Below are 17,571 nucleotides of genomic sequence, written 5' to 3'. Positions count from 1 at the left end.
GGAAAGAGAAAGAAAGACAGAAGAAACAAGGAATAAAGGAAGAAAAGGAGGAAAAAGTTAAAAAAAAGAAAGTTAAAAAACAAAAGAAGGAAAGAACAAAGGAAGGAGAGAAGGAAGGAAAAATTACATTTTCTTCTTTTTGCTCTCATTAAGTAAAGAAAGCACTTCCTGTTTGGTGCATCCATCATCATCAGTCCTTCCTGTTCTTATCACTTTTTCTTCCTCCGTGGCTCCAAATTCCTGCATCATTTTTAATCATTTCCCTTTCTGTTGAGCCGACACTCCTCCCAATAATTGTGTTTTCCCTGCTTGTCCATATTTACCGAGCGCTGAGCTGCTGTTTGCCTTCAGCGTGGAGGCTGAGCGGGGTCAGAGGTCAGAGGAGCGGCTGGCTAAACAGATCTGTTCATTAGCAAACAGCCGTTCACAACGCTCAGCAACGTCATCCATCACAGAAACGCTTACAGCAGCAGCAACGAGCCGCTTCAACAGTCTGAGAGGAGGTTTGTCACCTTCGTACACATAAAGACACTTTATTTAAAATAATCTTTAAATAAACCACACAATTTAAAACACAATTAACTAATTAAAACATAAAAAAGTACATAAATGACTGTAACAAACAGAAACATAGTTGTGAAAAGGAGAGTCTTCAGGTGGTGGAAGAAGTACTCAGATCCTTTTCTTCAGTTAAACAACAATGTAAAAATACTCCATTACAAGTAAAAGTCCTGCAGTTAAAATCCTACTCAAGTAAAAGTACATAAGTATTATCAGCTAAATTTAATTAAAACATAAATATTCTGCTTCTTTTGATTTTTTTTCATACTGTTATGATGTTGAAAGATAATTCTGGTGATTTTCTATATTTTTCTTACTATATCAGCAAATTTCATGTGCAGAGCCAAACCAACAATAAACTGATCTAATAACAAGTATTGTGTGTGTATCCAAAGTCTGAAGTGGTGGAAAGTAACTAAGTACATTTTCTCAAGTACTGTACTTAAGTACAGACTTAGAAAGACTAATAACAGCGGTTCCTCCAAAACCATGAAAATATACAATAAAAACATAATAAGACTATAAAAGACATTAAAAGTGATGCTACTATACATCCAGTTCAGACTAAAATAAAGGATGGATGTTAAAAGCAAAGAAAACAAGAAGAAGAATACAGATGAGAAATAATAAAGTGTTGAGCTGTGTGAAGAACAAAGAGACAGTTTATAATGTGTTAGAATTAAGAGCATTTATTGTACATGAGATAAATGGAAACTTGAACCTGTTGCACCTCACTTTTAGAAAGCTGAATCTCTGTCAGAGGGCAGGACGGTCTGGATTTGACAGGATGGATTCAGCCTTTGTGTTATAAATATCTCTCACAGAGAACGTTGCTTTTACTTGCTGCCTTGACAGTGTTTCCTAATTGATTCCCGTTTCATACATTTAAATTCCCATAACAACAGATCAGTGAGAAGGTCAAAATGTTTAACCTCTACAGAAAGGCCTTCGTCACATCAGTGTCAATGTCAATGACCATATCTTTGGTTCTGGAAATGTTTACTCTGAGAAATGTATCATCTGGGAGCAGCAATGGAAAAAGCTCTGTTACCTTTAGATTTGACTGTGAACGTGGAAGAGAGAGGAGTAACTAATCAGAGGATCTGAGGGGTTGGGAGGTAGAATATGGACTGAAGAGATCAGAGACCTTCTGTAGGCTGCTGCCAAAGAATTTAGAGAGACCTTTCTCATCAGCTGCAGATTCTGTTTGAATTTAATGAATTAATGTGGAAGAGATACAGAGAACAGAAATATTTGTCTGACACAGAGTCTGAGTGTTGTTGTTGGTCAGAGATACTAACAGCAGCTGATGATGCTGAGCTGATCTTTAGCTCATTAGATGTTCAGTTGGCACCATCTAGTGGACAGATAGTAGAACTACATCATGTGATGTGTGATTTCTCTGACATTGACTGGGTTTCTGCCACAGGTTAGACTGGTTTTGACATCACTTTGAAGTTTTTTTAGACGTGGACTCTGAAGTTATGAGCATGTGACAACGTCCTCAGATCAAATGCACACAGACGCCAGGACTGACGAGGAGAATGAGTAGATTCTTCTCTCCTGATGTTTCCTCTACACATGAAGGTGGAAAGTGTCTATAAGTTGACCTGAAGCGACTTCAGCAGGTGAGAATCCTACCAGAGAAATCTGTAAATGTCTGATGAACAATCACTTTGATCACATTGTGTTGAATCACTGTTTGACTGGACAGTAGAAATGTTTGTGGATGATGATTGTCTGTTTCACAATATTTATTTAATCCTTCAGGTTTTACAGAAGACTTTGATTCTTGATGATTTGTTTCTTTATGAGTTAAAGGAGAGCAGTTTAAGAATGATTTCCTTGTATTATTGTTAGTGGTTCTCAGGTTGAACCAGCAGCACTTTGATTATAATCTGAGCTCACATGATCAGTGAAAAATGCAGGAAGTGTCAGAACTGGTCGGACAGCTTGGATCAACTTGGCTGTGGTGCATTTTAATCCAAAAGACCTCGCGATTGATTATTTAACATCTGTTATCACATGACATTTTGATAGAACATTTCTCATCCACTGTCTTCTTACTGATTTTCATTCTGCTTCTGCATCTTGTGTTGAAGATTAAAGAGGCATCATGGTGGCTCAGTGGTTAGCACTATTGCCTCACAGTAAGAAGGTCAGGGGTTTGAATCCTGGCTGTCCTTGTTCCTTTCTGTGTTGAGTTTGCATATTGTCTCCGTGTTTATGTAGGTTTCCACTGGGTTCTCCAGTTTCCTCCCACCATCAAAAGACATGTATATTAGGGTTAATACTCCTGTCAGTGTCTCAGAACATTGGCCCAGAGTGCTGTACTGTGGCTGCCCACTGCTCCTAGTGTGTAGGATGGGTCAAATGAAGAAGATCAACTCCGTACAATGTATGTGTGTGCTTAAAAATAAGAAGGTAAATAACACTGTGAATTGCAACAGATATTTTAATAATTAGACTCAGTCAACGTGAGGTATCTTCATAAGTGTAAGCCTTTATGAAGATAGGAGATAAGACAGGATCTGGAGTCTTGATGCTGGTGGTGGAGGAATGAGCCGGTTGAAGGGACCTATCGTTGGGTCATTCTGGGTGACATGGAGGACATAGTGGTGATGGAGAGGAGGTGGGTTGCACAATAGTAGGTCTGAAAGGCAGATTTTATAATAGCAACAATATTTAATGAGCAGCACTAAGGGTCTGATTGGTTGGAGTGACACAGATAGAAAGAGTATTGGTCAGGTATGGTGATGACAGAATTGAGAATGAAGGCATTTTGACAGCATGGAAAGTGGAAGTGACAAAGAAATAGAACAGAAGAAGATAGCAGTGTTAAACCATGATATTTGAAGGCAGAGTGTGATGATAGAGATATTCCTTATTGAACATGTGCCAAAGCTTCGCTTGAGTAAAATATCATGGTTACTTTTCAGAACATGTGCCAAAGCTTCGCTTGAGTAAAATATCATGGTTACTTTTCAGCTCTCCAAAGGCCAAACACCGGATTCAAAGACACCTTTAAATTAATTTAATTTAGTAGAAAATTTGAAACTGAAAATAAACTCAGAGATCTAAGATGGTTGCGTTTTGGATAAAATGCATCACAGCCAAGTTGATGTTGTTGGTCAGAGATACTAACAGCTGATCTTTAACTCATTAGATGTTCAGTTGGCACCATCTAGTGGACAGATAGTAGAACTACATCATGTGATGTGCGATATCTCTGACACTGACTGGGTTTCTGCCACAGGTTAGACTAGTTTTGACGTCACTCTGATGTTTATTTAGGTGTGGACTCTGGAGTTATGAGGATATGATTGCATACTCAGATCAAATGCACACAAACACCAGGACTGACAAGGGAGAATGAGCAGCTTTTTCTCTCCCAGTGTTTCCTCTACACATGAAGGTGGAAAGTGCCTATAAGTTGACCTGAAGTGACTTCAGCAGGTGAGAATCCTACCAGAGAAATCTGTAAATGTCTGATGAACAATCACTTTGATCACATTGTATTGAATCACTGTTTGACTGGACAGTAGAAATGTTTCTGGATGATGATTGTCTGTTTCGCAATATTTATTTAATCCTTCAGGTTTTACAGAAGATTTTGATTCTTGATGATTTGTTTCTTTATGAGTTAAATGAGAGCAATTTGAGACTGATTTCCTTGTATTATTGTTAGTGGTTCTCAGGTTGAACCAACAGCACTTTGATTATAATCTTAGCTCACATGATCAGTGAAAAATGCAGGAAGTGTCAGAACTGGTCGGACAGCTTGGATCAACTTGGCTGTGGTGCATTTTAATCCAAAACACAACCACTGTTTTCACTGTTTTCTACAGTATTTGTGACATATTAGAGAGATGAATGAGAACTAATGTGTCCTGTGATGAAACCTGTTGTAGTGACTGAGTGCAGCTCTCCCAGCAGCTGTTTCTCTACTATGGATCAGTGTGAGGACAGAGAGGAGGGAGTCCCTCCCTCTAAAAGCTCTCTGTGTGGGGAACATGACAGCCAGACCAAAGCTCAGAGGTGAGATGAGGATCTCTAACTGTTCTCCACTCACATCACTCCACCGTCATTATTCACACTCACTGTCACATCTGACACTCAACTACTGAATAATAACTCACAATAACTCAGAATGAACTACTAAATTTCTGAGTTTACAAAGACCTAAATGACTGATTAGTCAACCAATCAATTAAGATGAGACAGCATCTTTCATCAGATGACATTTTGATGAACAGGAGAACATTACTCATCCACTGTCCTCTTACTGATTTTCATTCTTCTAAATGTCATTCTTCTAAAACTTCAGCTGCTGACAGTCTGGTCAAAATTCATCTTTTTTTAAACTCTTTGATTTGTTAATTGTTTGTTTGTATCAGGATGCAGCAGCAGAGAGCAGACTCTCCTGAACCCAGCTGTGTGTCCATGAAGAGTGACTGCTCTATGGATCATTCTATTGAGTTTAAAGTTGGACAACCTGATGATGGAAGGTAAGAATTTGAAACTGAAGTTTGTTATTATCTGACTCTCCTGAGAAGAGGAATCATTATATTCTTTCAGCAGTGACATTAAGGTGTACACCTGTGAAATAGTCACATGTCAAAGAGTTCAGTGTTATAAGACACCAACATAGTCACTATGTCAATATATGTGTGTAACTTTGAAAACATCACATCCAATAATCAGAGCAGCAGCTAACTTGGATGTGTCTGTCTGGAGCTAACTTCAAAGATGGACCCTGCTGAGCAACAGTCAGAATATTGATTTTAGGATTGAAAAAATGAGTGAACAGATTGATAATTGACAGAAAGGATTGTTACACACAAGAATGTTTTTCATTTATTGAAGATGAGAAAAAAATCTAAAATGGCTCCTTAAAGACAAATCAAAGAGAGAAAGACAGACAGAGAAAAATAAGATACAATGCATGTTATGTATACGTGTTTCCTTTTCATGTAAGTGTTTAATGTGTCATTGAAAAACCTTTGGTAAAGAGACAATGAAGGTTTCTCAGGCCACATTAAAATCAAATCAGAACACAGAAAACAAAGTGGAAAGGTGTTTTACATTTCAGTGTCTGTTGTCTTGTCTGTTCTTTCATGCAGCACAATCCATCTCATTAAATCTGCAAACAGTCTCACAAATTGAACTAAACACACAGTCAATAGTTCTGTCCCTCAGCCCACAGGAAACTGTTTTATTGTCATGTCATGTTTGACTTCACCTCATGCTTGTGTTGATAAGCTCCGCCCATGGCACTGCCTCTAAGCTGTGATTGGACAGCTGATTATTTTTCAGTTTGGCAGGAACATTATCTCCAAAAGACTCAGCTCCCTCTCTCACAGAGCTTCTTATTCAGTGTTGGCAGGTGTATTCTGCCCTCTGCAAGACAACACTACATACAACACACCTCCTCACTTTGTTTTCTGTGGTCTGATTTATTTTTTTATTTTTTTCCTTTTATTTTATTTCATCCTATTCAATTATCAGACAATACATTGATATAATTACAATATTAATCCACCTGATACCGACCCCTTTGTAGCTCACCCTCATGTACTGGCTCCATCAGGCACAGCTTATACCCAGTTTAATTTCATACCTTTTTTTCCTCTTTCTTCTTCTTCCCCCTTCTCTCTTTCAAACAAACAAACAAACAAACAAACAAACAAACAAACAAACAAAACAAACAATAACACAAATGAAGAAGGGGAAAATGAAGAAAATCCATAATGCTGCTGAAAAAAGGATCTTTTTTCTCTAACAGATCAAGAGGGCAATGTGATATGCATGCATGTCCATGCAACCTAAAACTTCTCCTTAGAACAGCAGAAAGCCTGTTCTGCGAAGCGAGCTGTGGTTTCTGCACTTGACTGACTCTTATGCATCCTTAACCTTTAACCGTTAAGACCTGGAAATGTTAGAAATGATAGTATATTGTTAGATTTCTACGAATTGTGATGTGCGACACAAACAAAAATTATCCAATCGTTTGTTGATGTTCTGGTTGTTAACCATATAAGGATTTTGAGATGTAAGAAGCTTCAAGGAGGATGATATAAAAGTGGGGTAGTAAGAGGTCTCGGGACTTCTTCTTGGCCTTTTGCCTTTCAGTTTTTTGGTCCTTTCTTGATTTGAGCATTAGTGGGTATTTTCTACTTTTTTTGCATTCAGTTTATGTATTTTACTTCTTATAACTTGTAATCTTCATATTATTGTAAAACCTAAATAAAACTGGATTGAATTTTGTATATTCCAACCAAAGTTCCTAGTATTTGCTAATCTCTGAGGTCTTCTGGTTAGCCCTTTAAGGTAAGACATTGCATCCCCTGAGATAGGCTGACAGTAGTAATTAAATTTGACTCTAAAACAATGATTAAAAATTGCTATGGATAAAAATGCAATGCTCAGATAAATAAGATATTTTGGATGGGTTTTGTTCTGTTGATTGAAGCTCTTTTGATGTACTTGTGTTTGGTTGCATATAATTTCAGGACACAAGCCAAGGTTAAGAGTATCTGCATGTTTTGTGTACAGCACATGTTGAATTGGTATTTAATAAGATGTTAGGGCCAGGGATCTGAGTGTCCTCACGATACAAAGAGGGCCTCATCCAGAGATAGCCCGCTTAAGGGTCATCTTGGAGTACTTCCAGTCTCTTACCACCTATTGCACACACACATTTCCATTGCTATCCGGCTATCTGGTATTCCTGGTGTGATATGCCTGAAAAAGTGATAGAACAGCAGCTGGTAAGATAGAAGCCAGGCTGAAACTTGGTTTCCCTAAGTAGGCTAAGGCAGTCTATGTGTAGCCTGTGGGAGACCCATTCGAAACCTAGGTCAGAGGTTGTAGAACAGCCACCTGCCTGTGCCACACTGGCAGGGGGTATCGTTTATAACAGGCAGAAACCATTTCAACAGAAAAAGAGGTGGCTGATGACATAACACCTCTGAAAACACAGAAAGCACTGGGACCAGTTTTTAAAAAAAATTATGGATCACATTGTACTTCCTCTAACAGAGTCTGTACATAGTAAAAGCTGCTTGATGCTCTCCATCTGAAGAGTGAACTGGGATGTTTATACTACCATCTTTATTTAGAAGGAAAAACAAACTTCAGGCACTTGTGTGTGGAGCAGGAATAAAAAACTCTAGGATTAAGTTAAAAAACCTTTATTCAGCATGGCTACTTACAATAAAAAATGACCGGTTTCAACCATAAAGGTCTTTATCAGGGTACAAGGGTGAACAAACAACAAGCAAACATTTTATAAACTTGGTAGGGGGTGTCACACAATCCTGATTAATGAGTGAATGCAGGTGGGTGACAGCAATTGGATCACAATGAAAAGCCAAGTTTAAGATGGCACACCTCTTCAAGTACTCAAAAAGCATCCGGCACAAAAATGAGAAATCAATGACCAAACCAACATTAAGGTTACATACATCAAATCGATACATTTCCAAAAATAATCAATTACTTAAATTATATGACCATATACATGAATTCAAATGCATCTGTATGAAAAATAAGGTCAGTAATCAGAGTGCATTTACAGGAGTTCATTTTTCATCATGACAGAACATCTCTAATAAGCTGTGTGCAGATTTGTTTGTCATGAAATCCTTAAACATGATGTTTTCTCCACAGAGTTCAGCAGCAGAGCTCAGAGGTTCCCAGTGATCAGTCTGCCCAGCAGCATCAAACACACCTGGACTCCATATTTATGGTGTGTACATATACAAACATATCTTGAACTATTAACTCCATCAACCACAGATGAAATACTAAAGTACCATTCAGGTCCTAACAGTGTCGATGCTGCTCTGTTTAGACCAGCAGATCTTCAGACTGACAGATGAATCACATGTTGTGTTCTACCAGTTTAAATTAAATGTTCAGTTTATCTTTCTGTTCCAGCTTCTGGAGGAGAACATCTTCACTTTTGTGAAGAACGAGCTGAAGAGAGCCAAAAGGGGTCTGAGTTCACATTACCCAGAATGCTTAAATAGTCAGAGTGACGATAAAGAGGAGTTGGATGGTGAGGAGGAAGAGCAGAGGAGGAGCAGCAGGGAGGCATTTCTGAAGATCATACTGTACTTCCTGAGGAGAATGAAGCAGGAGGAACTGGCTGACCATCTGCAGAGAAGTAAGAGGATTTTAACAGATTTTATATGATGGAGAGGAACAGGAGGCAACATGGAATAGGTTTATATTTCAAACTCTGCTATAAATATGCTGTACACATCTGCATCAGATCAGAGGCTGTTTGTCCTCCACTGATGAGCTCAATAAACTGCTGGATGAGGAAAAAATTTACAGACACACTTACATGTTCAGATTTCTAGACTTCCTATAGGATCCACTCACTGATTTCATTTGTTGTTTGTTCATTCAGGAACTCGTGCTGCAGAGTGTCAAAATAAACTCAAGTCTAACCTGAAGAAGAAGTTCCAGTGTGTGTTTGAGGGGATTGCTAAAGCAGGAAACCCAACCCTTCTGAATCAGATCTACACAGAGCTCTACATCACAGAGGGAGGGACTGCAGAGGTCAATGTTGAACATGAGGTCAGACAGATTGAAAAAGCATCCAGGAAACAAGACAGACCAGAAACAACTATCAGACAAGAAGACATCTTTAAAGTCTCACCTGGAAGAGATGAACCAATCAGAACAGTGATGACAAAGGGAGTGGCTGGCATTGGGAAAACAGTCTTGACACAGAAGTTCACTCTGGACTGGGCTGAAGACAAAGCCAACCAGGACATACAGTTCACATTTCCATTCGCTTTCAAAGAGCTCAATGTGCTGAAAGACAAAAGGTACAGCTTGGTGGAACTTGTTCATCACTTCTTTACTGAAACCAAAGAAGCAGGAATCTGCAGGTTTGAAGAGTTCCAGGTTGTGTTCATCTTTGATGGTCTGGATGAGTGTCGACTTCCTCTGGACTTCCACAACAATGAGATCCTGACTGATATAACAGAGTCCACCTCAGTGGATGTGCTGCTGACAAACCTCATCAGGGGGAACCTGCTTCCCTCTGCTCATCTGTGGATAACCACACGACCTGCAGCAGCCAATCAGATCCCTCCTGAATGTGTAGGCATAGTGATAGAGGTCAGAGGGTTCACTGACCCACAGAAAGAGGATTACTTAAGGAAAAGATTCAGAGATAAGAGGCAGGCCAGCACAATCATCTCCCATGTCAAGACATCACGAAGCCTCTACATCATGTGCCACATCCCAGTCTTCTGCTGGATCACTGCTACAGTTCTGGAGGATGTGTTGAAAAGCAGAGAGGGAGGAGAGCTGCCCAAGACCCTGACTGAGATGTACATCCACTTCCTGTTGGTTCAGTCCAAAATGAAGAATGTCAAGTATGATGGAGGAGCTGAGACAGATCCACACTGGAGTCCAGAGAGCCGGAAGATGATTGAGTCTCTTGGAAAACTGGCTTTTGAGCAGCTGCAGAAAGGCAACCTGATCTTCTATGAATCAGACCTGACAGAGTGTGGAATCGATATCAGAGCAGCCTCAGTGTACTCAGGAGTGTTCACACAGGTCTTCAAAGAGGAGAGAGGGCTGTACGAGGACAAGGTGTTCTGCTTCGTCCATCTGAGCGTTCAGGAGTTTCTGGCTGCTCTTCATGTCCATCTGACATTCATCAACTCTGGAGACAATCTGCTGGCAGAAAAACAAACAGCTATGTGGTCTAAACTATTTAAAGACAAACCTGAACCAACAGGTTTCTACCAGAGTGCTGTGGACAAGGCCTTAGAGAGTCCAAATGGATACCTGGACTTGTTCCTCCGCTTCCTCCTGGGTCTTTCACTGCAGACCAATCAGACTCTCCTACGAGGTCTGCTGACACAAACAGGAAGTAGCTCACAGAATAATCAGAAAACAGTCGAGTACATCAAGAAGAAGATCAATGAGAATGTGTCTGCAGAGAGAAACATCAATCTGTTCCACTGTCTGAATGAACTGAATGATCATTCTCTAGTGGAGGGGATCCAACAGTACCTGAGTTCAGGATGTCTCTCCACAGATGAACTGTCTCCTGCTCAGTGGTCAGCTCTGGTCTTCATCTTACTGTCATCAGAAAAAGATCTGGACGTGTTTGACCTAAAGAAATACTCTGCTTCAGAGGAAGCTCTTCTGAAGCTACTGCCAGTGGTCAAAGCCTCCAACAAAGCTGTGTAGGTGCACACAGAACTATCCACATCAATGTAATTTAATCTTTTCTAATGGAACAAAACTAATGTTTGTAAATGCTTTCTTTTGTTCTGCTGATTCTTCTTCAGGCTGAGTGGCTGTAACCTCTCAGAGAGAAGCTGTGCAGCTCTGTCCTCAGTTCTCAGCTCCCAGTCCTCCAGTCTGAGAGAGCTTGACTTGAGTAACAACAACCTTCAGGATTCAGGAGTGAAGCTGTTGTCTGCTGGACTGGAGAGTCCACACTGCAGACTGGAAACTCTCAGGTCATTTTTATTACCATGTATTTAAAGTAACATTTTGGCTTCCCCCCAATTTCTAGTTTACATGAAAAGTTTTCGATGCTAAAAATATTTTGTGCACTGTCTAAGCTGAAGTGTTGTAGTATCAAGTATACAGTAAGTAAAACGCCTTTCACGTCAACATATGACTCAGGATATATGTTTGTCATGTAATCTTCAACGAAGGCTCAATGTGCATAAAGTCATGAAAATCTAGTGTAATGGAAAGGATAATAGAAAATATGCAACACAGAATTACTTTCATGTCCTCTACATGCAGGTAAACATACAAAGCAGACCTGCTGCTCAGGAAATGTTACCCATAATGTTATTTATATTTAATATTTTTTTTGAAAATACTACAAATTACATGTTTAAACACTGAATGAAATGACTTAGAAATAAGATGGAAGATGCTAGGTTGGCTAATTAAATTACTGCAATCACACAGTGATCTTCAGAAATTGCAGCCTCCAGCAGGAACATGATCTTTCTCTCTTACTACTAACCTAAAATGTATCTGCATGACACCAACGTACAGCAGGGGGCACCGAGTGTAACGCACACAACAAACATAAAGGCCTGACAAAATGCTGTTTATTGAATTGAGAATCTTTTAAAGCTCATTAGAGCAACTGTCGTGTGTGTTCAGTTTGTCAGGATGTCTGATCACAGAGGAAGGCTGTGCTTCTCTGGCCTCAGCTCTGAGCTCTAACCCCTCCCATCTAAGAGAGTTGGATCTAAGCTACAATCATCCAGGAGACTCAGGAGAGAAGCTGCTGTGTGCTGGACTGGAGGGTCCACACTGGAGACTGGACACTCTCAGGTATAGACAGACAGTTGGACACTCTCAGTCAAGTAAATTTTATTTATATAGTGCCAAATCACAGTAGAAGTTATCTCATGGCACTTTTCACATAGAGCAGGTCTAGATCATACTCTTTATTTTCCAGAGACCTAACGTTCCCCCATGAGCAGCACTTGGCGACAGCGGCAAGGAAATAGAAATCTCAAGCAGAACTGGGCTGTAGGTTGGTGGCCATCTGCCTTGACTGGTTAGGCTGAGAGAGAAAGAGTAAGGGAGGGGAGAGGGGAATGTACGGAAGCCCTGAAAGGCAAGCAAGAAAAAAAATATTTCTAGAGATCCAATTTCTAAATCTGATCTAAATTCTTTTCTCTCCTGTGTTTATGACTTAAGAACAGGTGAAGAAAAGGGTTTTGCCAGGATAATCTTTATAAGTTCCATAATGTTCACCTGTTTCACAGATGAAAAAAAAAAGAGTTTTGCCAGGCCAAAAAAAGAGGTTTTGCCAGGATCAGGATTTTTCTAGTGTTTGTTGTTTTAATGCTCTTTTTGGCCACAAGAGGGCAACATTGTTTTTTTTTCATCTGTCAAAGTAGCAGGTGAGAAAATATTTTTTTGTCAGGATTTTTCAAAGTGTTTGTTGTTGTAATACTCATTTCGGCCACAAGAGGAGACAAGTGCACCACTACCCCATGTTCTAAATAGGACTGAAAGCAGTCATGTTTTCTTACAGGTGAGTTTTAATATCTCCATATGCTCTAAACACAAGTTACATATATTGTGTGTTGGCAAATTATATAACATTACTGTCATGTTTTTCTTTTGGCTAGAAATGTATTTTATGTATTAAAATGTTAGCATTAGCTATACTGACGTTATATAGCCAGTATAGCTAATGCCAGTATAGCCAGTATAGCTAACGCTAGGCTCTGCCTCTCACTCTAAAAAAAAAAAAAAAAAAATTTTTTCACCTGCTATCTTCACAGATGAAAAAAAGAACTTAGAAAAATTATCCTGTCAAAACTTCTTTTTTTCGCTTGGCAAAACCTTTTTTTCCACCCTTTTTCACAGATGATTTTTTTTTTATGGAACTTAGAAAGATTATCCTGGTAAGACCTTTGTTTTCACCTGTTCTTAAGTCATATCACAGGAAAGAAAAGGATTTAGATCAGACTTAGAAGTTGGATTTCCAATAATAGCAGCAGTGATGAGACGTCACACTGGACAGCAGTTAGTCCACAGCTGAAGGTCACCTGCAAGATGAGAAAGCACAAAACTACGGGGAAGATGCTAAGTTAGTAACATGCACTAATAGTACATGAATGCATACAGTTGGAGAGGGGGAGTAGGAGAGAGAGAAGCTCAGTGCATCATGGGAAGTCCCCCAGCAGTCTAGGTCTATGGCAGCATAACTAAGGGCTAGTCCAAGGCGAGCCTGGCTGGCCCTAACTATAAGCTTTATCAAAAAGGAAGGTTTTAAGCCTACTCTTAAACATAGAGGGGGTATCTGCCTCCCAGACCTAAACTGGAAGATGGTTCCACAGGAGAGGAGCCTGATAGCTGAAGGCTCTGCCTCTCACTCTAGTTTTGGTGATTCTAGGAACCACCATTAAGCCTGCATTCTGGGAGTGCAGTGGTCTAGTGGGATAATGGGGTACTATGAGCTCTTTAATGATGGCGCATAACCATTAAGGGCTTTGTAGGTGAGGATAAGGATTTTAAATGCTATTCTGCATTTGTGGAAATGTGATCTCTTTTTCTAGTGTTTGTCAGTACATGTCCAGATAAATTCTGGACCAACTGGAGAGCTTTTAGAGAATTATTGCAGCAGCCTGATAATAAGGAATTGCAATAATCCAGCCGAGAAGTAATAAATACATGAACTAGTTTTTCTGCATCTTTTTGACACAGGATGTGCCTGATATGTGCAATATTATGTAGGTGAAAAAAGGCAGTCCTTGAGATTTGTTATATGTGGGAGTTGAAGGACACATCCTGATCAAAGATAACTCCCAGATTCCTTATGGTGGTGCTAAAGGCCAGGGCAATGCCATCTAGAGTAGCTATATCATTAGATAATGTGTTTCAAATGTGTTAAGGGCCAATCACAATAACTTCAGTTTTATCTTAGTTTAGTAGCAGAGAATTACATGTCCTCCAGGTGTTTATGTCCTTAAGGTATGCTTGGAATTTAATTAACTGATTGGTTTCATCTGGCTTTATTGATAAATATAATTGTATATCATCTGCATAATGAAAATTTATGGAGTGTATCTTAATAATATTACCTAAAGGCATATATAAGATGAATAGTATCGGTCCAACCACAGAACCTTGTGGAACTCTGTATCTAACGTTTGCGTGCATGGATGATTCATCATTAACGTGTGGCTAAGTCCTGGTCAATTCATCACACTTTTGGACCGCATTGTCATAGATATTAATGAAACTTGGCATGCTGATTTGGTCACATAAGAAACCTGTGGAACCAAAATTGCACGTGTCTTGGATTGCTATTAAGGGAGATGTGGGCTAACAAAGTTCAAACTAATTAGCGTGCATCTGTGACTTTGACTTGCCATATCTCCCTTAATATAGGTCATAGATTTTAGAACATTTCTATCATGTTAACCCCAAAATGAAAGGTAACAGTGTTATGAATGATTATAATCTTGAAAGTTGAATTGTAAAAAAAAAACAATTTTCTAAAATGATTAAGATTTTCATCAAAGTTAGGTTATAATTTCATCAACACCTCCCGAAGTTTGGTCTTTGGTTTTTGAGACTTTGCTGAGATGTCATTACTTATCTGAAGTGGCATCACATCACTAATTCCTTACAATGTTGTTGAACAGCAGTTACTGATCCATGCATGGTCAGGCACATGCAAAATTATAAAGCACTAATTTCTTGATGGGCTCCCAGGCCACTGGATACCGTGCTCAAAGAAATACAAAATGCGTGGAATCATGAATCTGAAGATAAATGTTAATTCAATTTAATTACAATAGTTCTCTTACCTTACTGTTTGAATGTTGAGGTGGCAATGAAGTTAGGTAGCAGTGGCTAAATTCTCACTTTGTGCTCCTTCAGTGCCTTTGATGTAGCAATTGTGTATTTGCTGGACATTGTGTACGTCCGTCCTGTTCCCATCACAGGTTCAACTACCAGTAGCACATCCTGGTGGTCCATCACAAGTGTATCAGGGTGGTATAAGAACATGTATGATGGAGATGGCCCATGAGGATGCAGAAAGTTCAATCTCAATTCTCCAGTGCTGGGCATCCTCTCTTCAACACATCCCAGCTACCACTCATTATTATATGCAACCATGAAGTAACCGTTGATACTCACAAAGTCGAGTGCTTCCAGAAGTGAGGAATCATTTAGGCTTATATATATATATGTGTAACATATTCTTCATGACACAGATAATCTGAGATTAGATCATTTACTAATACAGCTTTAGAAGACAGAGATCTAATGTTTAAGAGTCCACATTTAATTATCATATTTTGTTGTATTATTGCAGTGGTGGTGTTAATTTTTATTATATTTTTATGAATAAATCCTTTTCTGTTTACTTTAGATTTAATTGATTTAAGTGGTCGGGGGACAGACACAGTCTCTATATGGTTTTGGGTAGGTAACTGCTCTAATGGAAGTGCAGAGCGTGTAGGACTACAGCTCTTCCTCCTGGTCTCAATTCTGGGTTGTCATGGTTTTGGTCTACTTATAAACTCAGCCATATTTCTAGATATGAGAGCAGCTCCATCCAAAGCGAAACATATGCACTCTCTCTTAATGAAACAAGGTCTTCCCCAGAATGTCCGCCAATTATCTATGAAGCCCATATCATTTGCAGGACACCACCTTGACAGCCAGCAGTTGAATGATGACATGGCAGGGGCCCAAAGAAAACTACAGAGTCTGACATTGTCTTTCCATATGTACACACAGACTCAACATTAATTTTAGTGACCTCCAATTGATGTAATTGGACATGAACAGACAGGTGGACACTCTCAGGTAGGGACAGATGGACAGACACTCTGACTAACTGAGGGCCTCTGGTTGACGTTTAATGGTGGATATGAGTGACAGTGTATGAAGTTGATTGTGACTTTGTCTCTTCCTCCAGGGTGGACCATGGTGGACAACAGAGACTGAAACCTGGTGTGAAGAAGTGTGAGTGTGTTTTCAGTTTGATTCATGAGAACTTTGAGAAAAACAGAATACAATATGTAAAAGTGAAAAAAGTTTAAAATCATGGAAAATCTGTTTTGGCATAAACACATCTCATGACCGTCCTCAGTAGATGGAGTGTCTCAGTTGTCATGGAGATGATTTAAGTTTGAATGTTTTCATTTCAGTGGCTGTCAGTACAGTTGTTAATAAAACAGCAACTGATAAACTGCAGCTGTATTGTGTCTTGTTCTCTCCATCAGATGCCTGTGAACTGGAACTGGACACAAACACAACACACAGAAAACTCAAACTGTCTGACAACAACAGGAAGGTGACATATGTGAAGGAGGATCAGTCATATCCTGATCATCCAGACAGATTTGATGAATGGCGTCAGCTGCTGTGTAGAAATGTTCTGACTGGTCGCTGTTACTGGGAGGTCGAGTGGAGAGGAAGAGTTGATATATCAGTGACTTACAGAGGTATCAGAAGGAAAGGAGGCAGAGATGACTGTGTGTTTGGATGGAATGATCAGTCCTGGAGACTGGACTGCTCTGATGGTGGTTACTCTGTCTGGCACAATAAAACAGGTACATCCATCCCCTCCTCCTCCTCCTCTGTCTCTAACAGAGTAGCAGTGTATGTGGACTGTCCTGCTGGCACTCTGTCCTTCTACAGAATCTCCTCTGACACACTGATCCACCTCCACACCTTCAACACCACATTCACTCAGCCTCTGTGTGCTGGGTTTGGGTTTACACTCTGGTCTGGTTCAGTGTCTCTGTGTCCTCTGTAGGAGGAAGAGTCTCTCCTGTGTACAGAAACTCTGCTGACTGAAGATCAGCTGCTGAAATCAAACATCACACACACTCTGCATTGTGAAGCAGATCTGTGTCGCCCTAGGTTGGGAACCACTGGACTAAACTAGCTAACTGTATATAAAGTAGTGTAAACTAGCTCCACCTCCAGCAGCTACAACAGTAACATGCTGCTCTAACACTGATGCTTCACTATTAATAATCTAATGATGTCATATATAATAATATATCAGTCAGAGGGACCAAACCACTACTTTTACTGCAATACTTTAACTACATCAAGCTCATAATACTTGATGAAAAGTTTGGTCACGTTAGTTTGTTTAGGAACAGCTGCAAAGACTAATTGCATTTCTTCCAAAACCATGAAAACATAAAGACAATAAAAACATAACAGAACTATAAAAGACATTAAAAGTGATGCTACTATACTGAAATTCAGCCTAAAATAAAGGATAGATGTTAACAGCAATAAAAAAAAGCAATAAGAAGAATAAGGATGAGAAAAAATAAAGTATTGAGCTGTGGGAGGAACAAAGAGGCTATTTAAAATGTGTTAGAATTAAGAGCTCTTATTACACATAGTTTCAGGACATTCTCAAGCTGTAATACCTAAAAAAAAGAGTTCACAAGAAAATACAATCCAATAAAATGACTCACAGGTCAAAGAAAATACAAAAGACGG

The 17,571-nt window shown here is 39.4% G+C and overlaps 1 protein-coding gene across 1 annotated transcript; it reads left to right on the top strand.

Moving 5' to 3' along the window:
- Window positions 1-4,485: 4,485 nt before the first annotated feature.
- Window positions 4,486-16,930, top strand: LOC121897159 (NLR family CARD domain-containing protein 3-like). Its single transcript, XM_042411482.1, has 9 exons — window positions 4,486-4,591; window positions 4,990-5,069; window positions 8,233-8,311; window positions 8,503-8,731; window positions 8,981-10,781; window positions 10,887-11,060; window positions 11,728-11,901; window positions 16,022-16,068; window positions 16,329-16,930. The coding sequence occupies exons 1-9, from the start codon at window positions 4,511-4,513 to the stop codon at window positions 16,862-16,864; spliced, it is 3,201 nt and encodes a 1,066-aa protein (XP_042267416.1). The 5' UTR covers window positions 4,486-4,510; the 3' UTR covers window positions 16,865-16,930.
- The last annotated feature ends 641 nt before the right edge of the window (window positions 16,931-17,571 follow it).

Source organism: Thunnus maccoyii, chromosome 1 (assembly GCF_910596095.1).
Source record: "Thunnus maccoyii chromosome 1, fThuMac1.1, whole genome shotgun sequence".
Classification (NCBI taxonomy): domain Eukaryota; kingdom Metazoa; phylum Chordata; class Actinopteri; order Scombriformes; family Scombridae; genus Thunnus; species Thunnus maccoyii.
This window is presented reverse-complemented; position numbering and strand designations above follow the sequence as displayed.

Bases quoted from the DNA above. Each gene is read 5' to 3' on its own strand.
- LOC121897159 (XM_042411482.1), top strand. From the start codon at position 4,511: ATGGATCAGTGTGAGGACAGAGAGGAGGGAGTCCCTCCCTCTAAAAGC. The intron at 8,312-8,502 runs GTGTGTACATAT...TTTCTGTTCCAG, and splicing joins ACCTGGACTCCATATTTATG to CTTCTGGAGGAGAACATCTT. The intron at 11,902-16,021 runs GTATAGACAGAC...CTCTTCCTCCAG, and splicing joins TGGAGACTGGACACTCTCAG to GGTGGACCATGGTGGACAAC.